Source organism: Orycteropus afer, unplaced genomic scaffold, assembly GCF_000298275.1.
Source record: "Orycteropus afer afer isolate SDZICR_OR568_19922 unplaced genomic scaffold, OryAfe1.0 scaffold00002, whole genome shotgun sequence".
Taxonomy (NCBI): domain Eukaryota; kingdom Metazoa; phylum Chordata; class Mammalia; order Tubulidentata; family Orycteropodidae; genus Orycteropus; species Orycteropus afer.
In genome coordinates this window covers 11,954,889-11,969,984 of record NW_006921589.1, presented here as the reverse complement: position 1 = coordinate 11,969,984, position 15,096 = coordinate 11,954,889, and the positions used below count along the sequence as shown (strand labels likewise).

At 43.5% G+C, this 15,096-nt stretch overlaps 1 protein-coding gene across 1 annotated transcript in view; it reads left to right on the top strand.

Moving 5' to 3' along the window:
- RUFY4 (RUN and FYVE domain containing 4) overlaps nucleotides 1-15,096 on the top strand; it is a 123,901-nt gene that overhangs the window by 82,346 nt on the left and 26,459 nt on the right. The window contains exon 9 of the mRNA XM_007935785.1: nucleotides 8,312-8,458. Coding sequence (XP_007933976.1) covers nucleotides 8,312-8,458 — 147 coding nt within the window. The remainder of the gene's footprint in view (nucleotides 1-8,311; nucleotides 8,459-15,096) is intronic.

The following is a 15,096-nucleotide window of genomic DNA, read 5'->3' as shown; positions in this document are numbered from 1 at the left end:
GTGCACCAGGTGCATTTCGCTGGGTTTTAAACACCAGAGGCTCAGCCTCAAACTCACGTCTACATGTCACCACAGTAGGACAAACCGACAGACAAGTTTGCCTTGCTGTTGGAGACCTCTCGTATCACCCCCACCTGGGTCCCTGTGGCTGACTGTTCCTCTGTCTGGCTTTCTGGCTTTTAATTCCCTTTCTCCTGCTCTTCTGGCCTGCTGCTTTGGGCATCCCTGAGTTGTCTCTCCTCACCTGTATCCCTGGGGCTTACTGCACTTCTGTCCAGGTTCCTGGTTTTTATCCCCTTTCTCCTGCTTTCCCATCCTGCTGCTTTGGGTGTCCCTGAGTTGTCTCTCCTCATCTGATCCCTGGTGCTGACTGCTCTTCTGTCCGAGTTCCTGGCTTTTAATCCCCTTTCTCCTGCTCTTCCGGCCTGCTGCTTTGGGCGTCCCTGAGTTGTCTCTCCTCACCTGTAACCCTGGGGCAGAAAAATTAGGTCTTAGATAAACTTATTAATTTGCCAGATTCTTAAATAGAGGAATTTTATTTAGACTCTTTCACTAAAACTGAGTATTAAACAACAACAACAAATTCTTAACAAGGACAATGCAAATAGGAACTCATTTTTTGGGTTTCTTTTAAAGTGATGTTCGAAATGCTAAATTACTTTTAAACAAGAACTTCAAACCAACATCCTAGTAATTAGAAATCTAGGCTTACTTATCAAGCAGTTGAGCTCTTAGGCTGAATATTTTGGTTTTCTTTCTTTCTTTCTTTCTCTTTTTTTTTTTTTTTTAATTTAACTTGATTCATTCTACCAGCTAGAGGCCTAATCTCTTATTTTAGATTTTAAACACAATTTCTTAAATTGGAAAGTACTTTGAAATAGCTACTGACTTTTCAAAAGTTGTCTTTAGTCAGATAATGCTATTGATTTAAAAGGAAAAAGGGAGCTCTGGTGGCCTAGTGCCTAAGGCATTTGACTGCTAACTAGAAGGCTGGAGGTTCAAACCCACCAGCCACTCCTTGGAAGGACAGTTGGGCAATCTACTATCCGTAGTGATACTGCCTCGGAAACCCAAGGAGGGGTCACTATGAGATGGATCCGACTGCACAGCAGTGGGTTTGGTTTGGGCTTTGCTTCTGTAAAGACTGACAGCCTTGGAAACCCTGTGGGGCAGTTCCACTCTGTCCTCTAGGGGCGCTGTGAGTCAGAATCGACTGCACAGCAGTGGGTTTGGTTTGGGCTTTGCTTCTGTAAAGACTGACAGCCTTGGAAACCCTGTGGGGCAGTTCCACTCTGTCCTCTAGGGGCGCTGTGAGTCAGAATCGACTGCACAGCAGTGGGTTTGGTTTTTGGTAGCAGGACCATAATGCTTGCTTACAATTTGTGTGGGAGTCCCTGAATGAGTTCTCTACAGTTTTTTGATTTATTACCCATTTCCTTATTAGACCAAACATGTACACAAATCAGATCAGTGTACTAGTTTTGGTTATTGTCGTGGTCCCAAAATCCAAAAGGACTTCAGATTCTGCAACCTACAAATTCTCACATTTTAAACCCAAGCTTGCAAGCAGACAATTTCAAACTGAACTTGCAAAAACCTTAAGTACTGTTTCCTTTAACACTACTCCACACACCAGAAGAGGTAGCTCAAAGCTCATGAATGTTGTAGTTGTTATGTGCTGTGGAGTCAGACCTTACTCACAGCCACCCCTCCTTGAGTTTCCCAGGTGTTATCACTACGGAAGTAGATTGCCCAACCTTCCTTCCGAGGAGTGGCTGGTGAGTTTGAACCACCAGCCTTCTGGTTAGCAGTCAAATGCCTCAAGTACTATGCTGCCAGAGCAGCCAAATGGAATACTGCTCTTGCTTTTCTCATAGTCACAGTAGTCCCTATGCTGCAAGGGTTTGGAAGTTATTTTGCTTTTTCAGTTCCAAAAGTTTTTCAGCTTATGGTGAACCTGAGCTCTATGAAAGCAGAATTATTCTCTGTGACTAACCCAAGACCCAACAAGTAGAAATACCTCTTATAGAAACCAGAAAATGGGGAAAAACCTAGGTAAAATAAAAATGAAAATAAGTTAACAATAATGGAAATAAGCCAGTGATAACACTCAATTGAATCTCAGATGCTACAAGGAAGAGTTTCAAAGATCTGAGAGGTACTCACCCAGGCAGCTCCCAAAGATCCATGGAAAAAAGAGAGTCCAAATGACTCAGCCGAATCTAAAGCCCAATTTCTCCAGATTCTGGGAGCTGGCAAAGGGAGCTAGTCTCTGGATCCCATTTCTGACAACAAAATTGTCATCTCACTAAACACACTGCCGTCAAGTCAGATCCGAGTCATAGTGACCTCTCCTTGGGTTTCTGAGGGGGTATCTCTACGGAAGTAGATTGTCCAGTCTTCCTTCCAAGAAGTGGCTGGTGGGTTTGAACTGCCAGCCTTCTGGTTAGCAGTCAAATGCCTTATAGTAAAAAAAAAAAAAAATTATAAATCTATTTAAAGTGAAGATAAAGACTTTTACTAATGGTAGAAAGACATTTTGCAAAATGAGAAACACAATACCAAGCAGCCCCAGCAATGTGTCCCAAAAAAACTTGATTTTTTTACAAATGTTAATAAAATAAAGCTAAAAACCACAAACAAGGAATGCATTTTTGGTATTTTCTAATTGGATAACATTTGCAAAATTGTAGATGGAAGGATCTTGACTAACTACTTTTACAGGAGTTAGCCTCATTTGCAAGAGGGGACTTCGAGTGACAAGATATGGTTGATTACAAATTTCTTAGTACAAGTTTAAAAATACAAGTATTTTCCAAGTACAAAGCATATGCATATATTTAAAAAGGTGGAAAAAAAATTTTAATTAGGGAGTTCTAAAATGTATAGCTTAACCACTAAAATCTTGTAATGTTTAACACTGTATTTAAGCATCTGTTCACACTAAATAATCTTTACCTAACACAAAATTGAATTGAAATAAGCAGAGAAAAACCATGTATCCTATTAAGAACTGCTTATATCTTAAACCAAGTTTTTTTTAAGAATAATTTTAAAAAAGGATAAATTGTTCTTTTAACAAGATGGAAACACTTATATCAAGAGAAAAAATCTAAATAGGACTTCAGTCAGGAATCTTTAGTCACATCTTGATTTTAAAATGCTGTTCCTCAGAACCCACCAGCCACTCCATGGCAGAAAGATGTGGAAGTCTGCTTCTGTAAAAATTTACAGCCTTAGAAATTCTATGGGCAGTTCAACCCTGTCCAATAAGGTCACTAAAGGGTTGCTATGAGTTGGAATCGACCCAGTGGTGATTGGTTTGGTGTGGGTTGGTTTCTATTTCAGTCTGCCTCTCCCCCTCAGTATGTCTCATCATCAGCATCGTCATCTTCACGTCATCACATTAATCTCAGGGATCAATGTCTTGGTTTCTGCCTTTCCCCTCAGTCTCTCAGCATCTCATTTCTCTTCCATAATCTATTTTTAAATGTCTCTGCCATGCAAAGCTCTTCCTTCACCTGACTCAGTCTCTTTGTGTCTCCCTCAGCGTCTGCCCTCCTGCCTCTGTCTCTCTCTCTCCTTCTCACAGGGCTGGTAGCTCCCCCAGGGCCAGGAGGACCAGTCAGACCCCCTGCAGAGCCTGAGGAGCTGTGATTCAGGCTGAATCACAGGTCAGTCTATTGACTGTCTGCTTAACCGTGTGAGAGAGGGCCCGGAGCACAGAAACCAACCAAAAAGTCCTTTGGGATTCTCCTACCATAGACTCAGCTGAGCTGGATGGATTAGTTACCAAAGATTCTGATGATTCAGGCTCAGAATGAACACAGAGCCCCTGTCCACTCCTGAGCCTTCTGTGGGGATCAGACAGGCTTGAGGCTGAAGCTGGGAGGCTCCTGGCCACTCCCTGAGGCTGGGGAGCCACTGCTTCACAGACAGTTGTCCTGCCAGCTGTCATTCCACACATACTCTGAGTGCCTGCTTTGTGCCAGGCCTGTTGTAGGTACCATAAATACACTCGTGGACAAATTCCTGCACTCATGGAGCAGTCAGATCCTGTTCCTCTTCTGTTCAGAACGCTTAAAGGCTTTCATCCTACTTAAATCAAAGCCACCGTTCTCTGGATGACTTACCAAGCTCTCTCTAAACTGGCCTCTGTCACTTTCTGACCTTTCCCTGCAGAGGGTGGCTTCAAACAGAAGCCCAAAATCAAGGTGGTGACAGGGCCGTGCTCCCCTCAAAGGTACTAGGAGAGGATGTGTCCTTGCCTCTTCTAGCTTCGGTGGTGACCAGCAATCCTTAGCTTCCTTTGGTTTATAGATGGAGCACTCCAATCTGCCTCTGTCTTCCCATGGCCTTCTGCCCTGTGTCTCTGTGTCCAAATTTCCCTCTTTTTATAAAGACAGAAGTCATATTGAATTGAGGGCCCACCCTAATCCAGTATGACCTCATTTAATTGTTTATCTTTGCAAAAACCCTATTTTCAAATAAGGTCACATTCACAGTTTCCATGACATGAATTTTGGGGGGACACTCTGCAACCCAATACAGGTCCTTGGAGAAAAACAAAGGCAGGAAAGGAGATAGAGAGAGACAGGGTAGTGGTTTAGATTTGGGGTCAGGAAGCCCTCTCTGGGGGCCAGAGTGAAGACTCTGGAATTATTTTATTTCCTATAAGAGGCCATAAGGGGGTTTTGTGAAGTCTTTGAGTAGACAAACAGTTAATGTGTTTAGCTGCTAAACAAAAGTTTGAAGGTTTCAGCCTATATGGCCATGAGACCAGAACTAGATGGTGCCCAGCTACCACTGTTAACCACTCAGAAAGGGATCAGTGCAGGATATCCTGGAAAGAGCAGAAGAAAAATGTGGAACAAAACTAAAGAAAAAAAAATAAAAATAAGACCAGGTTTATTGGTCTGATAGAGCCTGGTGAGATTATGGCCCCTTGTTACCCTTCAGGTCTGGAACTAAACTCAATCCTGTGGCTTCTAGCTGGACAATAGATAGGCATATAGGGTGAACACTTACATCAGGTAGATATACTCCTTAGAGCGATTAGTCCTGGGAGAACAGAAGTGCAGTGTTTGCATAGGAAGATAGCTGGGGGAGGGGAGGAATGCATAGGAAGGAAAGACACAGGGAAGAGGTAACTATAGGAAGGAAGTGGAAAGAGAGCTGTTACATTGCGGGGAATTGCAGTCAATGTCGTGAAACAAAATGTGTATGAACTGCTGTATGGAAAATGAATTTGCTCTGTAAACTTTCACCCAAATCACAATAAAAATTAAAAAAAAAAAAGTTTGGAGGTTGGAGGTTGGAGGTTTGAGTGGACCCAGAGACACCTCAGAAGAAAGGCCTGGCATCTACTTCTGAAAAATCAGCCACTGAAAACCCTCTGGGGCACAGTCCTCCTCTGACACACGTGGATGGAGTCATTGTGAATGGAGTTGACTTGACAGCAACTAGTTTGGGAGGTTTTGCGCGAGGAGATCTCATGGTCTGCCTTAGGTTTTTAAACAGCTCGCTCTGGCTGTGGTCTGGAGAACAGACTGAAGGTGGGCAGGGGTGGAAGGTCATGTGTGCAGAGCCCCAAGCTAAATGGCAAATGGTAGCAGTCCCTCCAGGAAGCAGGCCCCAGGAAAGACTAGCTGAGGACTTTGAAAATGGGCTGGGAACTGAGAAGTGGGGTTCTAATCTGACTTCATGATTGTAGGGCTCTGGGAAAGTGGCCTCCCCTCTCTGGGCCTCAGGTTCCTGAATTGCAAAATGAGACAGTTAAATCTGTAAGGTTCCTCCTTTCATGCTCTGTGAGGCTGTCTTTCTAAGTGCGTGGTTTCCCTCTGCCCTTGAGTAAGACTCCAGCAAAGGACAGCAGGAAGGGCGAACTGAAGAGGGAAGTAGGCCAACATCCTAATCTCTCTCTCCCTCTGGATGGCAGCAGTGAGCTCCTTTGTGATACTGCCAAGGGCTCATGAGGGCCCAGCCCTCTCTGCTCTCTGGGCACAAGTCCATATCACTGATGTTTAGGGCTCATGTAGATAAAGGTGTGAGGAGGCAAAAAAGACAGGCCTGCATTCAGATTTCTTCCCCTCCTGGTCATCATGCTGTGTGACTTTGGGTGAGTGTCATGCCCTCTCTGGGGCTCTATTTTCTGCCCTGTAAAATAAGGATCATATTCTCTATCACACAATATTGTGAAAGTTCTAAGAAACAAGGCTGTACAGCACAAAGCTCAGTGTCTGGCACATAGTAGCTGCTCAGTAAACTTTAATGCCTTCCATCTCCCCTCCTGCACTAGGAGTGCCTGTCACCCCTTGCCTAAAATGCTTCCGTGGTTCCCCTTGCACTGAGATTAAAGCCCACTCCTCTTAGGGCAGATCAAGCCCTCCCTACTCCTCAGCTCATCTCCTGCCCCTCTCCGCACTGTGTGGGGCATCCCAGCTTCACTAGTCGCCTTTCAGTTCCTCTAACAAGCCAAGCTCTTTCCAACTTGCAGACCTCTGCCTGTGTGCTTCACCAGCTCTCCTCCTTCTTCCCATATTTTAGGTCTGGAGGTTCAAACCCACCAGCCACTCCTCAGAAGGAAGGTTGGGCGATCTAAGTCTGTAGTGATACTGCGTCGGAAACCCAAGGAGGGGTCACTATGACTCAGATCCAACTTGACAGCTATGAGGGTTTTTTTAGTTTTGAGTGTTACCTTGTCTAAGAACTCTTGCCTGAGCACACTCTCTTGTCTCTCTCAGCCTCTCATTTATCTCTGTCATACACTTACTTTAACTGTTTTATTAGTCTATCACTTGTTTAGACCACAACCTCAACCGCACTGTAAATTCCATCTCTGTCTGTCTTAGGCACTGCTTATGCCTGGCACTTATAATAGTAGTTGGCACCCAGTAGGTGCTTAAGATAGCCACAACCATGGACTCAGACATCCCAATGATCTTGAGGATGGTGCAGGACCAGGCTAAGTTTCATTCTGTTATACATAAGGTCTCTATGAGTCAGAGTTGACTCAACAGCAACTAACAACATCTACCAAAAACCAAAGTCCAAACCTGCTGTTGTTGAGTCGATTCTGACTCATGATGACCCTGTGTGATACAGGGTACAGCTGAGTTCCATTGTGCTTCTTGCCTGTGATCTTTACAGGAGCAGATGGCCCTCGCTTTCTTCTGTGATGCTGTCTAGGGACTTTACAATAGCAACAACAACAGGGGCTTACTAAGTATTCCCTCCTAGTGCAAAGACACATATCCACCACAGCAATCACATTAATGCCAGCACTGGTCACAAGGGGGCCCAGGATCACTGGGAAAATCAGCTGCTAAGAAATGGGGAAGCTGGAGACTAGAATGTTTATTAAAAGTTAAAGCATGGCCCTGCATCCAATGCCCGACCATCAGTGATGTACCCTTCTGCAACTCCAGTGGCCGTCTGTTCTTGTTTTCTTGACCCACCCAACTTTCTTCCTTGCAGCGTGCCACATGGCAGTGTTTTAAGAATTAGTAGTTCAATTATTGTGACGCCTCTTCTCCTCAACACACTCAAGCACAGGGTGCATGCATGCTCACACACACACACACGTACACACACACACATATCCTGAGGCTGTGGGTGCATACTAGTGCACACTCACCCTCACAACACCCTCTTTTCTAAGCAATGGAGTAAGATGCTAGGACATGGGTCAGGATTTTTTCTCCCAGTAGGTTTTTCGGAAACTTCTAGGAAGCCACTAAAGACAAAAAGCAAAGGCAAGAGTAGCACTGTAGAGGTGCCAAGGCCAAAACTGAAACAAAGTTTGGGAAAAACATATTTTTAATATTTTTTTTTCATTGAAAAAACAATGTAGTATAAGTTTTAAAACTATTTTAAAGCAAAAATCCACCCCAAATCCTATCTCTCTGTTGTACAATTGTTTCACTTGGACACGGTCCCCCCTGCCTGGGTTCCCAGGCATCCACCTTTCTTTCAGAGATCTGCTGTGCTAATGAACATCAAGAAAATTACATTTTAAAATAGAAGTGGTGGTTCATCGTCTCTAAAGGGACAGCCAAGGCTAAGCCCAGATTTCATTTCTCTGAACAGCTGTTGAGGAGTCAAACCTAGAGGGGTCAGGCCATACACACACGTATTCACTTTGGGGTACATGAGCATGTGTATGTGTGTGTGTGTGTGTGCATCAGTTGGAAGGGCACCACAAGCTCCTCCTCCCAAGGGGCTCCTGTTGGGCTTAGTCCTAACCTGGCTTGCTCAGAAAGGCAGATTCAGGCCTGTTTTCTTCAATCCTTAATCTTCCTTCTGTTCTCAGGTGTCAGGAAGAGAGAGCTCAGCTGCAGGCAGAGGCAGAATGGAAGCAACAGGAAGCTGAGAAGAGGGCCACCAAGTACCAGGAGGAGCTTGGAGGGCAGCAGGACCTGGTCCAGGCCATGAAGAGGCGGGTGCTGGAACTGATCCAGTAAGAGTGGGGACAGTGGAGGGTGGGGTTAGGGGACTAGGGGGACAGTATGTGATGTGGAAATTTCACTCCACTAACAATTAAGCATAGTGCCTAAGGCACTTGACTGCTAACCAGAAGGCTGGCTGTTCAAACCCACCAGCCACTCTTCAAAAGGAAGGTTGGGCAATCTACTTCCCTGGTGATATCGCCACGGAAACCCAAGGAGGTGTCACTATGAGTCGGGGCAGACTCCACGGCACATAACAACAACAACAACAGCAATTAAGATTGGAACCCTGTTAAGTGCTAGGCTGGTAACTGAAAGGTCAGCCATTCTGACCCACTCAGTGGCTATGCAGGAGAAACAACCTAACAATCTGCTTCTGTAAAGATTACAGCCTAGAAAACCCTCTGGGACAGTTCTACTCTGTCATATGGGGCACTTCAATTCAGAGTCAATTTCATGGTATGCAAAACAATTACCAAGTAGGCTTCTGGATCTTCCATAAGTAGGCTGATCTCCTTTTAGCCTCCCCTTGGTGCTCTCCTCCTTTTACAGATGAGGAAACAGGGTGAGAGAGGCTGACTTGGTCACCAGGGACACAGAATATATAAACTGTGTAGAGTCTCTGACTCTAATGCACATGCCCTCTCCACCCCACCCACGCCTACATACATACCTACTAAGATTAGAAAGTAAAGGAACCATGGAAAATGGGAGAAGGAAGAAAAAGACACAGGGGTGAATCAAGAGATAATTGCATGTCCTGTTTCCACACTGCCTGTGTAAGCAAATGGAATTGTCGCAGCATGGAGCTTCTGCCAGATGTCTGTGCCTCATCCAGTCATCCAGTCACATGGCCACAACTAGGGAATCCAACCAGAACGCTTCTTAGAAGCGAGGATGGCAAGACTTCAGCTTGCTTACCTTGGACACATTATCAAAAGGCACCGATCACTAGAAAAGGAAATCATGTTTGGATAAGTAGAGGGTCAGCAAAAACGAAGGACACTGTCAATGACATGGATTGAAAGTAGCCACAAATATAGACTTGAACACACCAAGAATGATGAAGATGGTGCGGGACCACGCAACGTCTTATTCTGTTATACTTAAGATCACCACAAGTCATAGCTGACTCGGCAGCAAACAACAACAACATCTTCACAAGTAAGGGCAGGAAAGTGCAATACATTTTCTACCAAGAAGAGAAAGCTTAGTGATAACCACATTCAACATATAAACAAACCCCATTTCATAAAAAAAAAAAAAAAAAAAAAAACACATATTATATATGTGCAGACAGAGAAGACTGGAAGAAATTAAACTGATTATCTTGTGAAAGAAGAGAGAGAAAAAAAAAATAATAATTGCATGTCCTCTATGGTGGTGTAGAGCCTAAAACATTTTGACTGCTGACCAGAAGCCTAGAGGTTCAAACCCACCAGCCACTCCTTGGAAGGAAGACTGGGCAATCTACTTCCATAGAGATACCACCTCGGAAACCCAAGGAGGTCTCACTATGAGTCAGATTCGACTCAAGGGCAGTGAGTTTGGTTTTGTTTGTTTGTTTTTTCTATGCTGTCAACTTGTCCTGGGCCAAGCATCCTAAATTCCTCAGGCCGAGCTCATCAGGATCAATCCCAAACCACTGTGTTACTAAGGAATAGGTAGATATGTAAAGCATGGTTTCTGCCCTCCAGTCCAGTGAGGAAATACTTCACATACATACAGGTCAGAAAGTAAGAGATCATTGGACTCAAGGTCCAGTAGAATTGAAAGGTTTCTGAAGGACAATCTAGGACTAAATCGTCTTGCAAAAAGTCTAAATGTTATTAAAGGTGACAAAAGGAAGAGATCAACTTGAAAAAGGCAAACAAAGAATTTAAGGAATGACTTCCTCCAGAAAACTGTCAGTTGAGAGGAAGGGAGATATAAAAAGTTAGCTACTTACCTCACAAAACATTAAAAAGTGCATGTTATGGGATTGTTGAGGGGAAATAGAAGATCAAATGGAAGCTGTAATGGCAGAAGAAAAATATGTATCCCAGAGTGGTTAGGATCAGGAGGAAGGTTAGATTCAGCCTGTGTACCTTGGCAGCAGCACCAAAAAGGGAAACAGAGTCACCCAAATCTCACTCTCCATTCCAAGGAAATGTACCAGCTCATCAGGACAAATGTCTTTCCTGGCGCTAAAGAACTCATCCACAGGAGTCCTCAGGCAGGGAACCAAAGCTATATAATACAATGTCACTGTTAGAAGTTTTGTGGAAGGTGTGACCTAAGCAAAAGAAAAAAAAAACCACACATTTGACTTCTGGGTCAAGATGGTAGACTGACCACATGTCACTTATTCTCCATCCTGAGCGCTCACTAAAATGATGTTGTTGTTGTTATTATGTGCCGTCGAGTCAAACCCAACTCATAGCGACCCCTCCTTGGGTTTCCGAGGCACTATCGGTAGGATTGCCCAACCTTCCTTCCGAGGAGTGGCTGGTGGGTTTGAACCGCCAGCCGTCTGGTTAGCAGGCAAGTATCTTAGCCACTATGCTACCAGAGCTCCCACTAAAATGATAGTAAAGGCATAAAAAGTATAACAGAGAGAACAATAGAGGAGCCAACCACAGGTAAGAGATGTCCGAGCATTTCCAGGTGCTGAGAAGTGGATGGAATAATGGATATTAATGAAGACCAAGTTGGAAACAGGCAGGAAGAGGGGCAGAGCCCATCAGCCTTGCAGAAGTTCAGGACTCGGAGATGCCAGGTACACAGAGGGCAGGAGCGAGATGGGCAGAAATCAGGAAAACTGATAACGTCAGTATAAAGAGCTGTCAACACTCACTACCTGCTGCCTGCCTCCCCACCGGCAGAACATCCGCAGCCAGGGCAATCAGAAGATCCTTCTCCAAGGAGAGTTAGAAGCCACACAGAACAGACCAGAGTGTTCTAGCATTTGGGAGCCTGGTGTAGCAAGTTTCTCCCTGCCTAACTCCACTAAAGGGAAACTACTCAACCACCCCTGTCCACTGTACAGAGCTTCCCCTCCATGCCTAGTGCCTCTTTCTCAATCATGAAATGGTAATCAAGAATCCTCAGACATTTGAGGAGAGTCTAGAACACAAAGGGGAGTGTTGTTGTTGTTGTTATGTGCCATCGAGTCGGCCCCAACTCATAGCGACCCCTCCTTGGGTTTCCGAGGCAGTATCACTACAGAAGTAGGATTGCCCAACCTTCCTTCCGAGGAGTGGCTGGTGGGTTTGAACCACCAGCCGTCTGGTTAGCAGTCAAGTGCCTTAGGCACTATGCTACCAGAGCTCCTCAAAGGGGAGTAACAGAGTTAAATAAGCCAACAAGGAACCAGGGGAAAATAAAGATCATTAAAAAGAAAAACAGAATTTGAGAACAAAATAACTAATATTCCTAAAAAGATGTAGAGATTCAAGATGAAATAGTGCCTTTGAAACAAGGTGCTATAAAAGCAACCATCAAAAGATGAGAAAACTTCTCAAAAATAAATTATGATCACTGAATTGTCTTTAATTCACTAGAATGATTGCAAGAGATAGGAAGACTCTCAGAAAGTAGAATAAGAAGCACAGTGAGATGGGAGATATGAAGGAAATCATTAGAGACATAATCACTCAATCCATGAGTCCTAATATCTTCTCCAACTGACACAACCTCTAAAATAATGAGAGAAGAAAATGGAGGAAATTACCAAATAAAAATACGAGATAATTTCTCAGTGCTGATCTTCAGGTTTAAAAATTTTACTAAGTGACCAGCAAGAGCTCTGGTAGGGTAGTGTCTAAAGCACTTGACTGCTAACCAGAAGGTTAGCAATTCAAACCCATCAGCCACTCCTCAGAAGGAAGGTTGGGCAATCTATTTCCACAGTGATACCACCTTGGAAACCCAAGGAGGGGTTGCTATGAGTCAGGTCTGACTCAACAGCACATAACAACAAGTGACCAGCACAATAAAAAAGAAAGAAAGAAAAAAGGATGCACACCTAAAAACATCATTGGGAAATTTCAGTGAAACAAAGATTAGAATATTCTGAAATTGTCTACAAGAAAGGACAGCTCACTGATATGAAAAAAAAAAAAAAAAAATGGAGACACCAATGAATTTCAGGGAGTCAATGTGGAATACTTTTCAAGTTTTGAGAAAAACTAGCTTCTGTCCTAGAATGCCATGCCCAGCCAAACTATGAATTAAGTAGGGAAGACAATAGAGTAAAAATATTTTCCAGGCAGACGGTTACAGAAAATTCACTTCCCACACAACCTTTCTTAGGAAGTTAATTGAGGATGTGCTCCAGAAAAAGAAGGAAGTACACCAAGAAAGAAGAAGATGTGGCTCTAACCTAGGAGAGAAGAAAAGGGAATTCCCAAGGTGACAAGTGGGCATCAGGCCCAGCGAGCTGCCAGTCCAGACTGCAGCATGAGTATCAAGGGCCCAGGAGGAGGCTTTCTGGGAAGAAGAGGAATTAATAGAATGTCTGATATAATTTAAAAAAAAAAAAAAAGTTTGGCAGTAAATAAGGCTCTGGTGTAGTCAGTAAGACATTTGACTGCTAAACAGAAGGTCAGTGGTTCAAACCCACCGACTTCTCTGCAAGAGAAAGATGAGGCAATCTATTTCTGCAAAGATTTACAGCCTTGGAAACCCAATGGGGGTCACTATGAGTCAGAATAGATTCAATGGCAGTAGGTTTGTTTTTATACACATTAGACTATATTAAAGGCAAATAATGTAAGGACACAGAAAGACAATTAGAAACTCCTAGAAAAACAAAAAAGGCATGTGATCATAGAATATATCTTAGCTTTGCAGAAAGCAATATGTATACATATTGTCTAATCATGTAAATACTATTCATTGATTTTTTTCAATGTTAGAATCGACCTAAAGGCAAAATGTGGAAGACAACTGTAATTATGAACAGAATGTAAATATTACCAACCTAACAATATAAAGTACAAACCAAAAAAAAAAAACTCACTGCCATGGAGTTGGATCCGACTCATAGTGACCCCTCCTTGGGTTGCTGAGGCAGTACAATTACGGAAGTAGATTGCCCAATCTTCCTTCCGAGGAGCAGCTGAATAGAATACCCCAAAAAAAAAAAAAAAAAGTAAACTCACTGCAATTGAGTCATTTCTGACTCATAGTGACCCCCACTGGGTTCCCGAGGCTGGAAATCTTTATGGAAGTAGATTCCCAAGGCTGTAAATCTTTATAGAAGTACATCTCCCAGTCTTCTTTCCATGGAGCAGCTGATGGGTTTGAACCACTGACCTTCTGATTAGCAGTCAAGTCCCTTATCCACTACACCACCAGGGCTCTACAGTATAGAATGTTGTTGTTGTCGTTGTTGTTATGTCCCGTCAAGTCGGACCGACTCATAATGACGCCTCCTTGGGTTTCTGAGGCAGTATCACTATGGAAGTAGATTGCCCAACCTTCCTTCCAAGGAGTGGCTGGTGGGTTTGAACCTCCAGCCTTCTGGTTAGTAGTCAAGTGCCTTAGGCACTATGTTACCAGAGCTCCTACAGTATAAAATAGTATCCAATAAAACTTCCAGTGAAGATCGAAATGTTCTGTGTTTGTGCTGTCCCATATGGTAGCTGCTAGTAACATGTAGATACTGAGCCCTTGAAAGGTGTCTGGTGCTACTGAAGAGATGAAGTTTTCGTTTTATGTAACTGAAATTTAAATAACTACATATGGCTACCATACTGGACACTGTGAGAATAGATGACAAGGTAGGAAATGGGAGAAGGAGCCAAGCTGAAGGCAAGGGATGCTGGCCTCACTATGTTACAGAATGGAGCTCAAAAGATCCTGTCCATGGTTGACAGAACGAGAACTACATATGTGACTATCTTATGGGAAATTGCAGAGCAATCAATAATAGGGATATAACTACTGGGAGGAAAGAGAAGGACATGAGGATGATAAGTAAGCCAAACCCTTTGATATCAAGGAAATTCACAGAAAATATTCTCTGTCAAAAAATCAAGGAGGGACATAAGCATATTATTTAGATATGGCAGTGATACCAAGAAGAAAAATCTAAAGCTGTAAGGAGTGGTGTTGCACTGAGAATGGGAAGGAGTGGGGAGTGTTTAGTGCATTTTGACATAGCCCCTTCTGTGCTACTTGATTTTAAACATATTCATGTATCATTTTGACAAAATTTTTGAACAAACTTAACCTTTATTCCTAAACACCATTAAAAAAAGTGAAGAGGTGACTAAAGGGAAAGTTCTGGTAAGATGGCAAACTAGGCAGAAAGACTGCACAGACCCTCTTCAACAAAGAAAAGGGAAACCAATTAACACAGACACAGAAGATAATCCTAGACCCTTGAGCCTTGAAGGGAAGGTTATAGAAGTGGACTAAACCCCAACTAGCAGAAGAATTTGCATGAAAACACCAAAAAAGGAGACAGACGGAGCTGCGGTCTGGCAGTGATCCTGAGCGATCCTGATGGCACAGACAGCTTGGAGATTCCTGAGTGGTGATAGGACTTAAGAATTAACCTACGAGGCAGGGCAAGATGGCGGACTAGGCAGAAGGATTGCACAGACCCTCTTCAACAAAGAAAAGGGAAACCAATTAACACAGACACAGAAGATAATCTTGG